The 18,878-nt window shown below is 38.3% G+C and overlaps 1 protein-coding gene across 2 annotated transcripts in view; it reads right to left on the bottom strand.

Moving 5' to 3' along the window:
* The window catches only part of pard3aa (par-3 family cell polarity regulator alpha, a), a 299,284-nt gene that overhangs the window by 62,121 nt on the left and 218,285 nt on the right, over window positions 1–18,878 (bottom strand). For both annotated transcript variants that reach the window (XM_048175193.1, XM_048175191.1), the window contains exon 4: window positions 10,366–10,532. In XM_048175193.1, the coding sequence (XP_048031150.1) occupies window positions 10,366–10,532 (167 nt within the window). The remainder of the gene's footprint in view (window positions 1–10,365; window positions 10,533–18,878) is intronic.

The raw sequence follows: 18,878 nt of genomic DNA, 5'->3' as shown, positions 1-18,878 counted from the left end.
AGATTTCTCCAGTCTTTGTACTGTAATTAGGGCTCGAGCACCGATGGTGTGAGGACCCTATTGGAATTGCTCAGCCAAAATTTTCTTTTTCTCCAAAATGAATCACATTTTTGAGGGCCTAAACATTCTCAAAAACTCATGAAACTTTGCACACGCGTCAGAAGTGGTGAAAATTTACATCTGATATGGGTTTCAGAATTAGGTGTGGCAAAATGGCTCGATAGCACCACCTACAAAATTTCAATTACGCGCCCTTCGTGCTACGTTTCACATACAGTTATGAAATTCGGTAGACAGATGTAACAGCCCAATACCTACAAAAAAGCCCATGGGTGCAAAGTTTGTAAACCCAACAGGAAGTGAGATATTTTGAATTTTCTCTACAAAATTTTGGCAGTTTTTGCCATTTCCACATGTTGTACTTTAACAAACTCCTCCTAGAGCTTTAATCAGATCAACATCATATTTGGTCAGTGTAATCTAAAGGCCTTTGAGACGTTAAATTGCGAAGATCTATAGTTTTCGCTGAAGGGCGTGTCTGTGGCGGCCTGGCAAAGTTCGATGTTTCGCCATGAAACAGGAAGTTGTTGTAACTCGGGCATACAATGTCTGATCTGCCCCAAACTTCACATGTTTTATTAGAGTCCTGACCTGAAGACATCTTCATAACAATATTCAGTTACAGTCATAGCGCCACCTGGGGGCAACAGGAAATGACATGTTTTACACTGTGATTAACTCCACATAGAGATTGAACCAGATCAACATCATATATGGCCAGTCTAATCTTAAGGCCTTTGAGATGTTAAATTGCAAAGATCTTGAGTTTTCGTTGAAGGGCGTGTCCGTGGTGACCGACAAAGTCTGATGTTTCGCCATGTAAGGTGAATCACTTTTTTGAGGGCCGAAACATACTCGAAAACTCATGAAACTTTGCAGATACGTCAGAAGTGGTGAAAATTTACGTCTGATATGGGTTTCAGAATTAAGTGTGGCAAAATGGCTCGATAGCGCCACCTAAAAAATTTCAACGAAGTGCCCCTGACACTACGTTTCACGTACAGGTATGAAATTTGGTACACACATCTAACAGCCCAATACTTACAAAAAAGTCTCTTGGATTGAAATCTGAAAACCAACAGGAAGTGAGATATTTTGAATTTTCTTTGCAAAATTTGGGCAGTTTTTGCCTTTCCAGGCGTTGTACTTTAATGAACTCCTCCTAGAGCTTTAATCAGATCAACATCATATTTGGTCAGTCTAATCTAAAGGCCTTTGAGACGTTAAATTGCGAAGATCTAGAGTTTTCGCTGAAAGGCGTGTCTGTGGCGGCCTGGCAAAGTTCGATGTTTCGCCATGAAACAGGAAGTTGTTGTAACTCGGGCATACAATATCTGATCTGCCCCAAACTTCACATGTTTTATTAGAGTCCTGACCTGAAGACATCTTCATAACAATATTCAGTTACAGTCATAGCGCCACCTGGGGGCAACAGGAAATGACATGTTTTACACTGTGATTAACTCCTCCTAGAGATTTAATCAGATCAATGTCATTTTTGGTCAGTCTAATCTAAAGGCCTTTGTGACGTTAAATTGCGAAGATCTAGAGTTTTCGTTGAAGGGCGTGTCCGTGGCGGCATGACAAAGTCTGTTGTTCCGCCATGAAAAAGGAAGCCATTGTAACTCAGGCATACTATGTCTGATCTGCTCCAAACTTCACATGTGTGATAAGAGTCCTGGCCTGAACATATCTATATGCCAATATTCAGTTAGTCATAGCGCCACCTGCTGGCAACAGGAAATGGCATGCTTTACACTGTAATTCCCTCCCAGAACCACATTTCAATATGCCACAAAGTACCAAACATACTAGAAACACGTTAAATCATGCAACACTTGGCTAAGTGCTAATGTATGTGATTAACGCCATGAAACAGGAAGTTGTTGTAACTCAGGCATATGATGTCCGATCTGCTCCAAACTTCACGTGTTTGATAACAGTCCGGGTCTGAACACATCTATATCGCAATATTTGGTTATGGTCAAAGCGCCACCTGTTGGCAGCAGGAAGTGTGGCAATTCGAAATGACTTAATGGCATAATTCTCCTGTATTCATTCGCTTACATGCATGTCGACCACTGTTCACTGTTTTCCTAAGGCCAACGGGTGGCGGTGAGCCCAGGTGCGAGGGCCCTTTCATCGCTGCTTGCAGCTTTAATTTTGCATTTATTTTTATGTCATTTTCGGGAGCTACTGGGACAGACAAAGGCAAATAGCCCACATAATGTCTGAGTCTGTAAAAGAGGCCAGAAACGCTGAAGACGGACGCAAAAAGGAGAAAATTCTGTAGCAGGCAGAGCAGCTCACTGTTCACGATGCTCGAAATATAGGAAGAAAATATAAATATTGAATTGGGGGTGAGGGCTTATATGAATGCATCTCTAAAAGGAGATCAGTCTTCAGGAAGATTTCGATGGCAATGGCATTTTATTTTCCTCTTACCTCAGAATAAAGTAGCTAATTATTAGCAAAGTCCCTTTAAGACAAGTCATTTCACTTGGCGGCCATCTTTGAAACACCTCTCGGGCATCCTGGGCATCATGCCCTATCTCTTTGAATGGGGAAACATCAAATTCTCCAAAACTTACGATTACATTTCATATTTAAAATCGCCAATGAAATCTGACAACAGCTGTCTTATAAATATTTTACCCAAACGGTCGAATCATGACAAAAAACTGTATTTTTAGGCTGGATCAAGCTAATGCGCATGCGCAGACCTAAATGCGCGTCTCTTCTGCCATGTTTCAGAGGCGCGCGTCTGACTGTTTCTATAGAAACCGGTGCTTCTAAGGACTGCTGCAGTGACGCGATGACTTTACTAGTCGGCGATTGGCTCTTATTTAGAAGGCGGGACTTATTCCACCATATTGCGCGTTACACTTTCTCCCATTCAAAACAATACGAGTGACACGTCTTGTGTTATTCTATAGTCTTTGTTATTAGCGCATTTCAGCTTTGTTTACAGCGGTAACCAAGGAAACACTGTATCACTGCTGCTCCATAAGCGCCACCTGCTGTCAGAGAGTGAATTTGCATCTCATTCAGCCTGCTGTTTTTGTTTCATGCTTTTTTGTGTCTGTAGCATTTATAATTTCACAAAGATGAAGTATAATTTCACAAAGATGAAGTCAGACCGTTCAGTTTTTGCTTTAAATCTTGAAATTAAATCTAATTCAAATAAAAAAATAACTGCTCATGCAACGTGCGAAGCATCTTTGTTTGGATTGTGATTAAAAAGCAATGGTTCCCTCTAATTTGAAATGGCTATGTATTCTTGTTTATTATAATAATATTAATAATAAATATCTGCAACCAGTATCAGAATCGGCCAATTTGCTTGTAAAAAATAAATAAATAAATAAATCAGAATCTAAATTGGCCATGAAAAAAATACTAAATACCTATCTGGGCTGTCTTTTTCTATCAAGTAGATCTTGTCTTTCAAAAAGGTCGAGGTCAGGGATCTTGGGCTTAAAAAGGTTGGTGACCACTGGTATACACTATACATTTGATGCTTTCCTGATGTAGTAAACTTGCTCGGTCACTCACCTGATACAGCATTGCATTTTTTATGTGAAGCGCTCAGGTACAAGTGCTGTGAAACATGAGTCACGATAAAAGACTTGTAGAAGCAGCTAAAATGCTTTGGTTGCTTCAGCAAAAGTATTTTTATCTCACCTTTGCTTTTGATAACACTATTGGATAAGGTTTATTGTAGGTGTTACGCTATTTTTAAATGCTATATAGAGAAAGCGAGCTCAACTCACTGGACATTTAATTGCCAACAATTGAATGTGGAATAATTGATGGTACAACAACTGAGCATGGAAAATGTGGCAGTTTTAGTGCCACTCACTGGACATTTCACAGTGAAAGTGCTGTGAAATTTGCAAGTAGCAACGCAATTTCATTTTTTTTTTTTAGAAATGTTGTCATAGGCATGTTTTTACAATGAGCCTGGGTTGACTTACTTTCTCCTGTGGAACAGAAAAGAAGTACATTGAGGTCCAAACCAGATTGGTGCCATTTGACTGTCATTATATGGGAAAAAGAAAACATTTTGTGTGTGTGTGTGTGTGTGTGTGTGTGTGTGTGTGTGTGTGTGTGTGTGTGTGTGTGTGTGTGTGTGTGTGTGTGTGTGTGTGTGTGTTTTAACAAGAAGCTACTTTAAAAATTAAACTAGCTTAGCTATTACAAAAGCAGACTGGGCATATAATATGAATACCAATTTCCTTAAATATATGGTGTCCAAAACAGCAATACCTTGCTAAAAATCATGCAATGGACGGTGTACGAGAGAAGCTCATCTTGGATCCGAGCCCCACAATGATATCATTCAGGCCACCTAAATTTATAAGGCACGCTAATTTCATTTCTCTCTAATAAGGAGCTCCATTACAAGCTACTAATTCACACCATGTCTCTAATGTTACACTGCATGTTTTCACAAAGGTGAAATCAAACGCCCTCTGGCAATGGAGCTCAAGTCAAATCTCCATTTGAAGAGTTTTTAGAGCAAACCTAAAACAGGTTATCCTGTGACACAGGGGGCCTTAGCCTAGAAAGCCTTCTGAGCACCGTTGCTCTTGGCTAATGACCTAGTCTGAGCAATGAGGAAGAAGAAAAAGAGTTTCCAGTTATAGCATGAACCAATTCACAATCGGACATAAAAGCTATCCCATACAGTGTCGGAAAACAAAGTGATTTTGATGTTCCTGCATGGTAAAATGATCTCTATAGGTAATCCCTACATTAAACAGCAGGATAAAATAGAAGAGGAAGAGACACAGCAAGGAACATGAAGAACAATAGGTCAAAGGCCCATAGGATGGGTGAAGAATTTATACGGTCGGCCTTATGGATCGAGACTTCCTGTGGAGCATGTGGAAGTGATGGAGGCATTGGCCTACCTCGACAAAGCCTTCAAATACAGCAGGAGGCCTACAGGTTTCTTATAGTTCAGGAAGAGATACTGAGAGACAGATGTTACACTCCATATGAGAAAATGTCCATGAAGACCAAACAATCCTTTGTAAAAACACAGAACAGTACACATTCTGGCCAGTATGGAGGATCTAAACTCAATGGTAGTGCTATGCTTTAAAATTTCATTTTAAAGGGTTAGTTCACCCAAAAATGAAAATTCTGTCATTAATTACTCACCCTCATGTCGTTTCACACCCGTAAGACCTTCGTTCATCTTCATTAAGATATTTTTGATAAAATTCGATGGCTCAGTGAGGCCTCTATTGAAAGCAAGTTAATTTACACTTTCAAACGCCCAGAAAGCTACTAAAGACATATTTAAAACAGTTCATGTGACTACAGTGGTTCAACCTTAATGTTATGAAGTGACAAGAATACTTTTTTGTGCGCCAAAAAACAAAATATTGACTTTATTCAACAATATCTAGTGATTGGCGATTTCAAAACTCTGCTTCATGAAGCTTCGAAGCTTTACAAATCTTTTGTATCAACTGATAAAGTCATGTGAACCACTGAAATTCCGAAACACTTATGACGAAACGAAGCCTCGTTTACTGAAATCATGTGACTTTGGCGCTCCGAATCCACAAATGTAATCAAAAATATCTTAATTTATGTTCTGAAGATGAACAAAGGTCTTACAGGTGTAGAAAATGACATTGTGGGTAAGTAATTTTTTTTATTTTTTCAACTGAATAAAATTAATTAAAAAATAAAATAAAATGCCAATTTATACACATAATGTTTGAAATACATCTTTTATATGATGACTATATATTTTAATTTAATAAATAAATAAATAACAGTATTTAACATTAATAAATAAATAAATAATAAATAAATAAACATGCCAAGGTTAGATCAGGTTGTGAAATGTCAAAAAAAACATAAAACTTTAATAATACATGATATTTGTCAAATAATATTAAAAAAATAAAAAGACATAAATAAATACACATACTTTTTAACCTTGAGAAAGGAAAAAAAAAAAAAAAAAAAGATTACACTCAAATGTATTCAAGATGTAAGGATATTATTCAATTTACTTTTACCTTGATGGTTACACCACATGACATTTTTAGAGTCATTAAATTGAAGCTTTGTGAAGCCAACATGAATACAGACTAAAATTTTTAATTATTTTTCCTTTTCTTTGTCTTGGACAGTCATTGACCCCCAGACCAGCAAGTCTTGGCCAGATGAAATAAAACTGTTAAATTCAAAAGTTGTAGATGTATCCAAGAAAAGCCACAGAGTTTTGGAGAACGACTATTTTCTGCATATTTAAGCACGAAGCCAAGATGCAAATATGATACATTTCTTCTCAGTGCCAGCTATTCTTACTTCAAGGTGAACTAACACCTTTATGTTCATTTCACGAATTCACTGGTGCTAAAATAGAGCGCATTTATATTCACCACATTGCTTATCGTCATCTGACAGTATCAACCAAAAACAGACCTTCCAAACACCTCAAGCTTTTCTTACAACATCCCAAAAACAATCATGAAATAAATGATCCAGCGCAGAACGAAAGGTAAAAATAACAGCTTAATTCTTCTGCTCTGCTAAAATAAGAGTGTGGTGTTTGGATTATGGAAGAAACCGACAAGCAAAGTGCTTTTAAACAGGATTACTAGTGAACGGCATGAGACGCGCTAATCTCATCGCTGGTTGCGGTGTCACATTCGGAGCACTCCATCTTCCCTCGCTCCCTCCCCTTTCCCCTTCTTTTAATTTGGAATATTGCTGTTTCAAAGCACTGAAGGCTTGTCATCACTGCAAAAGAGCATCCATTTTGCAAAGATAATTGGCCTCTTTTTCATTGGTTGCCGTAGGGAGACTAGGGAGGAAAACAGAGAATTCACCTCTCTTTGATTCATTTAAAGCCAAAGGCACTGACCATGGCAATGAGGCCAGAATCAAGAGGGAAGCAACAAACAAAGGATGCAGATCCCATTCTACAAGCAGCAAAGACATATGGTTCCATAACCAAGAGAGTTCCAGGTCAACAACGAGCAGTGGCAAAACGGTCATTTAGAATATCTCAAGATGAATGTGACCGTGCAAAGGGAAGCCATTTCTTACGAGTTGTAAGAAGTCTATGCTTCAATTGGTGTAAAGTGCTTTGATTTGTGCCAGTGATTGACTGAGCCTGTAAAATATATCAGCCTGTCACTTACAAAAAAAACAAAACAAAAACAAAAAACAAACAAAAAAATGAATTATGGAAAGTTAAATCACAATGTTCTTAAAATTCTGGTCAGTAGCATACTGATTTAGCCTAGTGGAAACGTAATGGAATGGTAGACCTATATGAATTTATGTAAGCAATAAGGTACTCAAGTCTGTGCTGTATCGTGAATAAGTCACAGCTGAAGGGCGTTATTAGGCACGACGTGAAGCAGTTACCAAATACCAGTTACAAATATTAAAGCCAAAAATATGTATCAATGCAACTTTCATGAAGTACACTTTCACTAAAAGTCTTCCTTCCACCGAAAAAAAAAATAGTCCCTGACCGTGAACAGCAACAGAAGTTACATTATTACGCCATTAGATGGCAGCAAAGACTGTCTTTATGAGTGTGTCAGTCAGTAGCGAAGACTTTTACATTGAAAAGACTGAATTGTTGTGAACACGGAACAAGACGCAACTGACAAATGCTTTGACTAGCGCTGTCAGTCACGGGAAAACCCCTTAACTGTTAAAAGGACAGGATAATACATCAGACATTTAAACTGATTTTTTATTATGAATATAGGACTGACCTGAAGGAAAATTGCTAAATCTGAATGCAGGTAATAAACTCGCTCAATAGATCTCTTTCTCACAATACTCCTCTAGTTCTTCATAATACAGTAAGATTTAATGAACAATATCAACTGAGAAAACGTTTTACGTTGCTAAGAGTGGTTGCTAAGGGTGTTGTGTAGAGATACACAGAACCGTTAGGTGAAGCCCAACCGTTATCGTGAATAAAACACAGCTATTGACCAATCAGAATCAAGGACATGAACTAACCATTTTATAAATAAATTTATAATAATAGAAGTAGTTGCTCAAATTATTTTTTGTGAATCAGATTACACTGGTGTTGTGTTTTTGCATGCAGCTCTAAATAGAACTACAAGTCTTTTTAACTCATCAAATTTAGCAAAATTTGATAAAAAAACATGTACAAAATTGTGTTCACTAATTGGGCAAATATGATTTTTTAAAGCTGTAGAGCAGTAAACACTAGCATATCCATGATAAAAAGAAGACTCATAAATGTATCCTGTATATCGCCCACCGCTAGCTAAAACTTCAAATTTACGCTAACATTATGGCCCATTCAAACCAAGAATTATAACTATAAAGGTAACTATAATGATAACCAGTGTTGGAAAAAGTTACTAGTAATGCAATTAGTAAGTAATTAGTAATGCATTACAATACTGTGTTATTCCCATAAAAAGTAACTTATTGCATTACATAGTTACTTTTTTATGAAAAGTAATGTGAAAAGTGATGTGTTACATTACTTTTGCATTATTTTTCTCACCTGGGCTGGGCTGATTGTTTGTTTGTTTTTTTTAATAAAATTTTTTTTAACATCCAACTCAAGGCTCTGATGTTTGCCTACAGAACGACCGCTGGCTCTGCACCGCTATACCTTAACTCACTACTTCAGACTTATGCACCCTCCAGAAACTTGCGCTCTGCAAGTGAACGGCGCCTTGTGTTGCCATCACAAAGGGGCACACAATCACTCTCACGGAGCTTCTCCGGGTCTGTTCCTGGCTGGTGGAATGACCTGCCACGCTCTATCTGAGCAGCTGAATCTTTAGACATTTTCAAAAAAATGCTAAAGACATATCTTTTTCATCAGCACTTGACCCAGTAATAGTAGCACTTACCTTGATTTCTCTTCTTCTTCCATCTATTTGTGTATTTATTTAAAAAAAATAATAATAAATCGTTGCTACGAGCACTTTACTGCCATAACTGTGACTTCAAACAGCACTTACATACTGTTGTTCTCATGTTGATTTGATTGATTCTACTATTCTCATTTGTAAGTCGCTTTGGATAAAAGCGTCTGCTAAATGACTAAATGTAAATGTAAATGTAAAAAAGTTCGATTTTTGGCAAATGTTAAGGCCCTTTCACACCAAAAGTGAAATAAATATGCCTCAGGCTGAAGGAAATGCATATTTACACCTGTACAGTAGAGGGCGCAGCTCAAACAAACCTTTCAGCTGTGCTGCCATTCTGTTCAACACTTATTTCTAAATCTAATCTAAAGTCATTTTTGCTTATTAGTATGGTTGAATTAGATCATCGAAAGTCAGCAGCAAAGACATTGGTTAATAAAGTGAGATTAAATACATAAAGTATATTTGTGTAATTTAATATAATTAATTATTACAGGTTTGCATAAATTTGTGAGATTGCATTTCACTGTTTTTTATTCATTTTGAGGAATACTAAATGTTTTCATGAAAGTGAGATGAGCAAATGCATGTTCACATTTATTCTAGAACTACAATAACCATCTTGTTTACAGAACAAACACAACATCTCTGCACTTTAGTTAGTTATCAGTTAAAAAATGTGAAAAAAGTAACTTGTGTTACTTATTTAAAAAAGTAATTTAGATATGTTGTTGTAAATTGAGAAAAGCAATGTTACTTTACTAGTTACTTGAAAAAGTAATCTGATTACGTAACTCAAGTTACTTGTAATGCGTTACCCCTAACTCTGGCGATAACAATATTAGCGTCCACATCAATGGTCGATAATGCTCTGTTTATTATAAGCACATGATGCAATTATGTCGTCTGCTGCTTTAAATACTCGAAGCCTGTAAAGTCGGGTGGATTGTGATTGGCTGTCAATGATTTTATCGTTCACCAGGTAAAAAATGGTTCTGATTCCACTGATGACGTTCCTCTGTGTCACTATCATTATAGCTGTAGTGTGGACATCACTATTCTCATACAAATAGAATGATTATTAAAACTTTACAGTTATAATTATCATCCCTGGTGCGAATGCCCATTTAGTGCAATTATTATTACATGTATGTATTCATAATAGACGGACTACTTTACAATGTTTAGAATGATCGCCAACGAAGGAAGATATTTTTGCCTCCATAGGTGTAGTCACAATCAGCCAAACCTTGACTACTAGGATCTAAATAGGTCTTTTAAACAAGTTCAGAAAGGCACTTTCCCTAACTCTGTCCAATAAATTAATATTCTTCATGTTGCTTTCCAATAAAAAAAATGTTGATTGAGTGATACAGCAATAGAAAAACCTCACCTTTCGCTCTAGACTATTGGTTCCGCTGGTGGCGTTGGGTTTCAGAAACCCTGCCGTGGTCGACCAGCGTGTGGGATTCTTACGAGATGGTTCCTCTGGCTGAAGTTGGGCTTCGGGAAGACCAACCAGTGCTGGATCACTGCTACGGCGTACATGCAAGGGCATGTCTGAAAAAGAGAGATGAGAAAGATCTTGTTAACAGCATATTTTCATGCATCTCACTCCAAAAACTGGAGTACCTTCACTACGGTGCAATAAGACATCCTTCCCACATGGCCACAGATAACAAACAGAACACTTCAGCTCAGTTTCCTCACTTTCCTATAGAAAGGCCCTTTTCAGTCCCACAAAAGTGTGACAGGGACACAGTAGTACATTTATGTCTGACACAAAGCCATTTCCTTTGAGCCTTGCAAAGAAAGGCGGTGGCAATAGGGCCATTTAGCTGGGCTTGTTCTGTGACACGCGCACACCACACACGCTTTTGAAAACGATGGGAGAGAAGAGACAGAGGTGTCCCTGTGCTGCTGAGCTGTAATGGGTTTGAACTGCAGGGCAGGTAGGGGGGATTAGTCAGATACCGGTTCACACTTCCTGTCTCACACAGTTCATTTTGCTGGTCTGGATTTTAGGGTTCTGGACTCGTGGTCATGTACAAAGTAGATTTAGTAGAGTCTGGATGACTGGATCATTATTACAGCGATTATTATGTTTCTTGCATGTTATAAGTTAGGGAACAGTTCTTTTAACCCTAACTGAGGTGTGTGTAGCTATTCATTTCTTGAACAACCATGTAGGAAGACGTATCATGGCCATATTCCAGGATGACAAATTGTAAAAGAAAGGTTGGGAGGGAGCACGAATAATCATTTTCACACATGAATTGGCACCTCTGAGTCCAGACCATATATTCATTGAAAGACTTTGGGATGTGCTGGAGTAGACTTTACAGAGTGCTTGACTCTTGCATTGTTAATGCAAGATCTTGACCATAAATTGATGCACCTCTTGATGGCAATCTTTATTTCCATCAAGAAGTGAATCATTTTTTGGTCAAGATCTTCCATTGACAATGCAAGAGTCAAGCACTCTATAAAGTCTACTCCAGCACATCCCAGACTTTCAATGAATTTAAGGTCTGGATTAAGAAATGAAAAGCTACACACTCCATCCATTAGCGTTAAAAGAAATGTTCCCAAACATATAACATGCTGGAAACATGATAATCACAGCAATAATGATCCAGTCATAGACTCTTAATTATTTGCCTATTTAAATCCAAACAGCGAATTCCAAATCCAAACAGTGACTGTGAACAAAACGGTTGAATGAATGATTCAATGACTATTGACTGTTGGTGTTTCTCAGTCAGAAGGCTGCATCCTAGTAAGTTTTGATGTGCCATCAAAGGCCGTCTCAATGTGAAGGATCCTAGGAAGGCAACCTTTGTTATGTGTCCTTCATTCAGAATATTTTGCAGGACGCTTCAAGTGTCTCTGAGGCAAAAACCTTTATGACGTGCCACGCAGACTTACTAGATCATCTCATTCTAGCGTTTAATGCTGAGGATAAATCTCAAAGCCTCAGATGATGTTGTCTAAGATGGACGTAAACTCACTTCCAATTGAGAAGCACCAATTCGTTTTCTTTGGCCGAAACGGTTGAATGAATGATTCAAATTACTCACTAATTTGTTTTGTTCCTGAATGAATCAGCATTTTTGAATGAATCAGTTGAACGGATGATTCAAATGACTCACAAAGACATTGCCACCTATTGGCGTAACAGGAAAGAGTCAGTGAACATTCTGTATGGAACGCGAAAATAGATACACTTTGTTGGACTCTCAGCATGGAACATGACTGGAATCTGATTCGAAGAATATTTGAAAATTTGTATAATGCATTAAATGAACAGTTTACCATTTAATGAGATCTCTGTCACCCTTATGTAATGTTAAGCCTTTTTGTTGACTTACTTTCTTATGTGGAACACAAAAGGTGAATTGTTGAAGAATACCATGGCAATGATTGTCTAAATAATGAGGACATGAGAGTACAGTATGTAAATACAGACATAATGTTCCATTTTAGGTGGTTGGATTGATGGTTGTTTCATAGAAAGTTCTCCATTTTATGAATATCATAGAAAATATAAAACCAGTTCAGAGTAAAAAAGCCAAAGACAGCGACATTTTAGACCTGAGTGGAAAAAATAAACACCTCTAGAAAACCTTTCCTGCCAATTTCTCTGACAGAACCTTTTTTTCCCTCCTTGCTAGGGTCTGTACCATGCGTTAGCCATAGTCAGCGTGAAAGTAAAATGTTCACATGTCATCTGCCGTTGTGTCTGAGTATAGACAGGCAGATTTACTGTTAGTGTCTTGCCACCTGGCAGAAGCTCTGAGCGCTCTGAGCGGTTGAAATTTCTCAGCTCTCTGGTCTCTGGGTTTATGACTTGCTACGAGTGTATGTGGTACATCCATAATTATGCAAATGTCCCAGCAACCACCTGTCATCCCTCGACAACGTCCTGCCACAGCATATGCCCATATTGCGGCTACCATCTGATACCGTGCGCATGCATATGCAGCTCACAGGAAGTCCCAATTTTATAGACATAGAATGTTTCGGCCAGGCCACAACTCACCACATGCAATCCCAATGAAAACAGAACCATGAAATCTGAATAGCCTGAGGCCGTACAAAGAATACTCCCCAGACCAAGGGAGGCCCTATTATTCAATTACGAACTGAACTCAATAATGATTTTTAATACACTTCCTTTTGTCAGTGGTCAGTTCACATTCAGTTCATGGCTCTAATGACGAGGCCCCTCAGTCGAAGTGTAACTGTATAACTCTAACCTATGTCTATGATTACATTCAATAATTAGCTTAAGGCCAAGACGGCTCAAAACGCACAGAGATGGGTCTCAAGAAAAAAATAAAAGATCAAATGACATCGGTTGTCTCAGCCTTCATATGATTACATTACATATTACTAAAGTCAAACAAGAAGTGACATGCGGATTGCAGATAATGGGAGCGGGAACTAATGGGGCTTTCAGAGAACATCGCAACAAAGGCAAAAACAATGTTTTATTGAATGTGACATGGTTGTTGAACTCGGCCAGATCGCATCTGATCAGTAACATCAAAAATCTATGCAGAAGTACAAGGGAAGCCAAAAGATGTTTGTGGAACATATTATGGAGAAAGGCAGGAAATGGTGGGAAATGCTCCAATTTTGAACATGTATTTTAAATCATGGTGAAGATGAAGCCTGAATGAATCCATGTGGAACTTCTCAACAAACCTCATACTTTTCTATCCATTTTTTGGTAATTTTCTTTTGCTTTTTTAGTTCCAAAGTTCCTAATTTGACCACAGCAGATTTCTTTGAATATATTCTGGGAGCAGGTGGAGGCTCATCTGATGCATGTGTTCATTTCCTTATTTGATTTTGTTAAGAATCTAATCAAACTTTTTGAAGAGAATCAAACCACATGCTCATCTGCAACATGTCGCATTATTATACTAATTAACTCAATACGGGAAAATAGTTTTCTTTTCCTGCCTTAGTAAATGTAACTCAAAGATGTTCTGCAAAATTAGTCTTCAACTATGCATATCCGAAGACAAAAATATCTCTGGCTTAAAGGATTAGTTCACGTCAGAATTCAAATTTCCTGATAATTTACTCACCCCCATGTCATCCCAGATGTTTATGTCATTCTTTCTTCTGTCGAAAAGAAATTTTTTGAAGAAAACATCCAGGATTTTTCTCCATATAGTGGACTTCACTGGGGTTCAACGGGTTGAAGGTCCAAATTGCAGTTTCAGTGCAGCTTCAAAGGGCTCCACATGATCCCAGCCAAGGAATAAGGATCTTGTCTAGCGAAACGATCAGTCATTTTCTTGCACTAGCGTTGCGATGCACAACACATTACGTAATTAATGTCGGAAAGGTCGAGTACCATGGTTGGGGCGAAAAACTCCCTTCAAAATCATCCTACATCGTTGTTTTACCTTTTTTCGTAAAGGGCGTATTTGCACATTCTCTTTGTAGACACTGGATCGGTACATTCACCTACATCATGTGACCTTTCCAACGTGATTACATAATGCGTGACGCATCGCAGCGCTAATGCAAGACGAGCATTTGTGGTTAAAAAAGTATATAAAGTTTTATTTTTTTTAGAAAATGACCAATCATTTAACTAGATAAGACCCTTATTCCTTAGCTGGGATCGTGTAGAGCCCTTTGAAGCTGCACTGAAACTGCAATTTGGACCTTCAACCTGTTGTACCCCAGTGAAGTCCACTATATGGAGAAAAACCCTGGAATGTTTTCCTCAAAAACCTTAATTTCTTTTCGACTGAAAAAAGTAAGATATAAACATCTTGGATGACATGGGGGTGAGTAAATTATCAGGAAATTTGAATTCTGAAGTGAACTAATCCTTTAAGCCATAAGTTTAACAATACATCAACCAACTCAAGCATCCACCAACTTTCTCACGCACAAATGATACTGGGGTGGAAATCACATGAGTTTAAAATATTTCTGCATTTTAATATGACAATATTTCTGCACATTTTTTTTTAACTGGCCATTTTTAGAAGTACAATGAGAGCATGGATTGCAGAAAGCATGTGATGCTGCTCTGACAATATTGCTTTTGTTGAACAGCCCATCTAGTAAGTACACATAGAGGACACACGATCCCGTTTTATCCCTTTCTCCCTCTCGCGCCACTCCAGCCAATATGGGTTCCTAATGTGTGATCGGATTAGCTTTCCTCGGCCAGAAATTGGCTTCCCCTGCGTTTAATAACCCAGACGACCACTTAAAGGCCTGTACCCATCGATCTCAGGTGTGTTAGGGGTATGGCCAGGACCTCTAATGAGACCAAGGACCAATTTCAGCTCTCCATGGAGGATTATGAATAGAGGGGGAAACACAGGCCTGCAAATAACCTAGACACCAAAGATGGGGTTAAACTCACCAGGGATGCCCTCTCAGACATCATATTTACATCTCTAATCCACCGCCTCTCGTTGAGGGCCGTGTGGTGGAGATTTGTGGATTAGTCCGTAATTGAGGGAGAATATTCACTGGTATCTCCGGACGATGCGCCACAAAGCCTTGATTCACAATCATGACCCTTACTCTAAAATCTACGAGATACTGCTCTCTTGAAACCTAGATACGACTTTGTGATCTTCATACTGAGACTTTCGCAGCATAATATCATCTCCAACTTTAACTCGTTCCTCTATAAACCTTGTGTTTTCTGCTTCGCTGAGTTGGCACTAATAACACACAATTTACTTCTGACTTTTCAAACACAGGGCTCTCTAATATATTACTTACTGCTTCCAATCATTTAAATTGCCCGTGTGTCCATTTCGTCCTTGCGGGCCAGTTACCTGCCAAAGGAAAGTGTCCCTGACTGGCTGCCAGTAGTGGGTAATGGAGAGGACGGGGAACGCTGAGGAATACTGATAAGGCTGTGGAAGAGGACACTGTGATGAACAGAAGCAAGTAGGCCAAGGCTGTAATTCCTGTTTCATACCCCCCTCTGTCGCCTTTCATATGTTGCAAATGAAATGATTGGCTAAATCAGGCATAATTTTATGGATTTCTTTGGATATTACAAATACGACCTTGCTATTCTGATGGAGAAATATTCTATGTTTCAAGGACTGAACAGCGTCTGAACATTTAGAGGGCCGAGGAGTCTAATTGAAGGGCCTGAGTTAATAAAATATGAAATAATGTCTTTGCTGGAACAATTTTTAAAGAGTCAAGTGTCACCAGAGCATCCATATTGATATCTCTGGAGGTTTAGGCAGGGACCTCTTTCAACTATATCTCAACCTCCATTTGCATTTGTCACCAGGGTACAAAAAGTCTTCCTAAAGGAGGTAGCTTAACTTTCGGGGAAAAAATTAGCTTTTTTATTGCATTGGAGCACTGGAAAAGTGTTCTAAAGGAATATCTTGGAATTTGTTCAAAAAGGAAGGCCTGAGATGACTGTTGCATGCTGAACTGTAGGGTAACTCTCAATTTAGAGGCAGCTAATCTTGAGCAGATCTGAATAAGGCAGAGTTTCAGTTTTGTATACACTGTGAGTTTTTTTCTATTGGGAAGAATGTAGGAGGACTGTAGGGACATGTGGGGAAGATTTTGTGGCAGATGTAGAGAAAGGGTGAGTGTCTTGCTTGAGTGCTGGAGCATTGCGACTGGGCAGCGTCTGTGCGGTTCGACAAGGTGGAATGTGAGAGGTTCCAGTCTGTAGATGTAAAAGTGAGAGTGGTGATAAGGAACCAAAACTGATGAGTGTGAAAGATAAAGGGATTCAAGAACAGAGACTGAAAAGAATACCGAAAAGATACTGAAGCCGAATGCAATTTCCGGACACAATTGTTGTAATTCAACCTTCAACTTCCAATTTATTTGTGTATATAGTTATTTTAGTACATCAAGTTAACAAAATAAAAAATGAGAAATAAGACAGCTGATACATATATACGTATATATACATATATATATATATATATATATACATATATATATATATATATATATATATATATATATACCCCACAGATCATTGTTTTGGCCCGCTTTCCAAAACAACTTAGGTTGCTCAACAACAACAAAGCTGGAGAATCTCACGCAGCCAAAATGAGGATTGTCAGTAACGGTGTTCAGCCTTACATTATTCAAACCGGAGTCGACACTGATGGAGAGACTCAGGAAGAAGTTACAACTTTAAGAATGAAACTGGACGTTTCTGAATGGTTAGTGGATAAATGTATGTAGTTGCTGTGGAGTTGATTCAACTCATCGACTAGCATGTGCCGTCATGTTAATCTATTGTGCAAATCCAGTGTTGAATTGACCCTCATTTGTGAAGCAGTCTGGTGTAAAATGACGGCATGGTAACATCACTGTACTACAACAACTCTTCCTCTTCTCTAAAGCAGCCCGACATGGCCTCACCCCCTTTGTTGTGTGTTTCCGGTGTTTGTGATGTCACCAACCCCGGAAGAAGCTTGTTGTAGTCCTTAAAAAGCAATTTCTGTAAAAGAAAATATCTCCCTTTGCATCGAACTTTGCGCGTTGTAACTTTGCAGATGTTGTTTTTGCTCAAACAGCAACATTACACACTAACTAAAGTTTAAAAAGTGAAAACATAATCAAGGACCCCTTTAAAACGACTGATTTTAGTTTTTAATGTTCAATTTTTTGTTGTTTTATTATTATTATTATTATTATTATTATTATTATTATTATTATTTTAGATTCCATTTAATGGTATTCGCAATCACATGAAAATATTGTCTTATCTGTATCAACTAGAATGTTATTATTGGTGTATCACTAGAGGGAATATATTATGTGCTGCCCTAGGCTTTATTGTTAATCATTTAAATAATTAAAAATATGAGTACATTCTACTTAAGCACAGTAGTAAATGTTTAGGATAAGGTTTGGATGGTTGTGTAAACTGTCTAGTCAAACAAGGTTAAATATCCAACAAATCTGAAGCTCAAAAGAGATCTGAAATAGATCTCCCTCAAGGTCGCATCCCCCATGTGACTCTCATTTGAAATGCACCTGTTTACGCAAGTCTAAATGCAAAGTAATCTTACATGATGTCTCAGATGTGTTTTATAAGCCTTTCTGAGCAGAAGCACTGCAAACTCAGACATAAATCAACACATACTTTCTGCCTGGTCATACAAAGAAATAGCAATTCTTCCTCTGGCTTTCTGAAGGGCAACACATATGCAGTATAAATGTTAACAATACTTAGTGAGCTTGGAGGATCTGCATTAAACTGAAACACATCTACTGGAGTTACTGTTTCCAGATTTAGATGAGAAAGACACAAGGAGGAGGACAGATATAAGCGAGGATAAAGTGGAAAGAGTACGTATATGAAAGAGATAGGGAAGGGAGGAAGGACTGGAAACTCAAGCCTGGATTTCACCAAACGAATCCTGACTCATCTGGGTCGACGTTTCCCACATGCTGGGGACGGCAATCAGAGATGTACGGGGGAGAGCAATTAACTCAACACCGAGTGGCAACACCCCAGTGTCACCACCAGACTAGCGGAGAGGAATGAGAGCAGAAGTCCCTGGAGGAACTCTAATCAGCTAACCAAACATTTCTGCTGAGCTATAACTAGGCACAGCTCCCCTAATGTAAATACCATGGAAGCATTCCCTCAACGCTACAGCGACCTTGACGGAAAATTTGATATGCTAGCTACAGTACCACTGTCGGTCAAAAACACAAACGCTCACTGTGTTTCAAAATAGAATGAATCAATGCAATTCAAAGTCAACATGAATTGCCGTTTGCAATCCATTTTACTTGCATACTCAAACATGTTTGTAAGTGAAAATGGATATTCAGTGTAGAATTATATAGGGGGAAATTTATTTAGATTGGATGATGAAAAGTGGGCGTTATATACGAGTCAGACTAAAT

The sequence above is a fragment of the Megalobrama amblycephala genome, linkage group LG22, assembly GCF_018812025.1.
Source record: "Megalobrama amblycephala isolate DHTTF-2021 linkage group LG22, ASM1881202v1, whole genome shotgun sequence".
Classification (NCBI taxonomy): Eukaryota; Metazoa; Chordata; class Actinopteri; order Cypriniformes; family Xenocyprididae; genus Megalobrama; species Megalobrama amblycephala.
The sequence above is the reverse complement of the archived record's forward strand: the minus strand, read 5'-3'. Positions and strand labels throughout refer to the sequence as shown.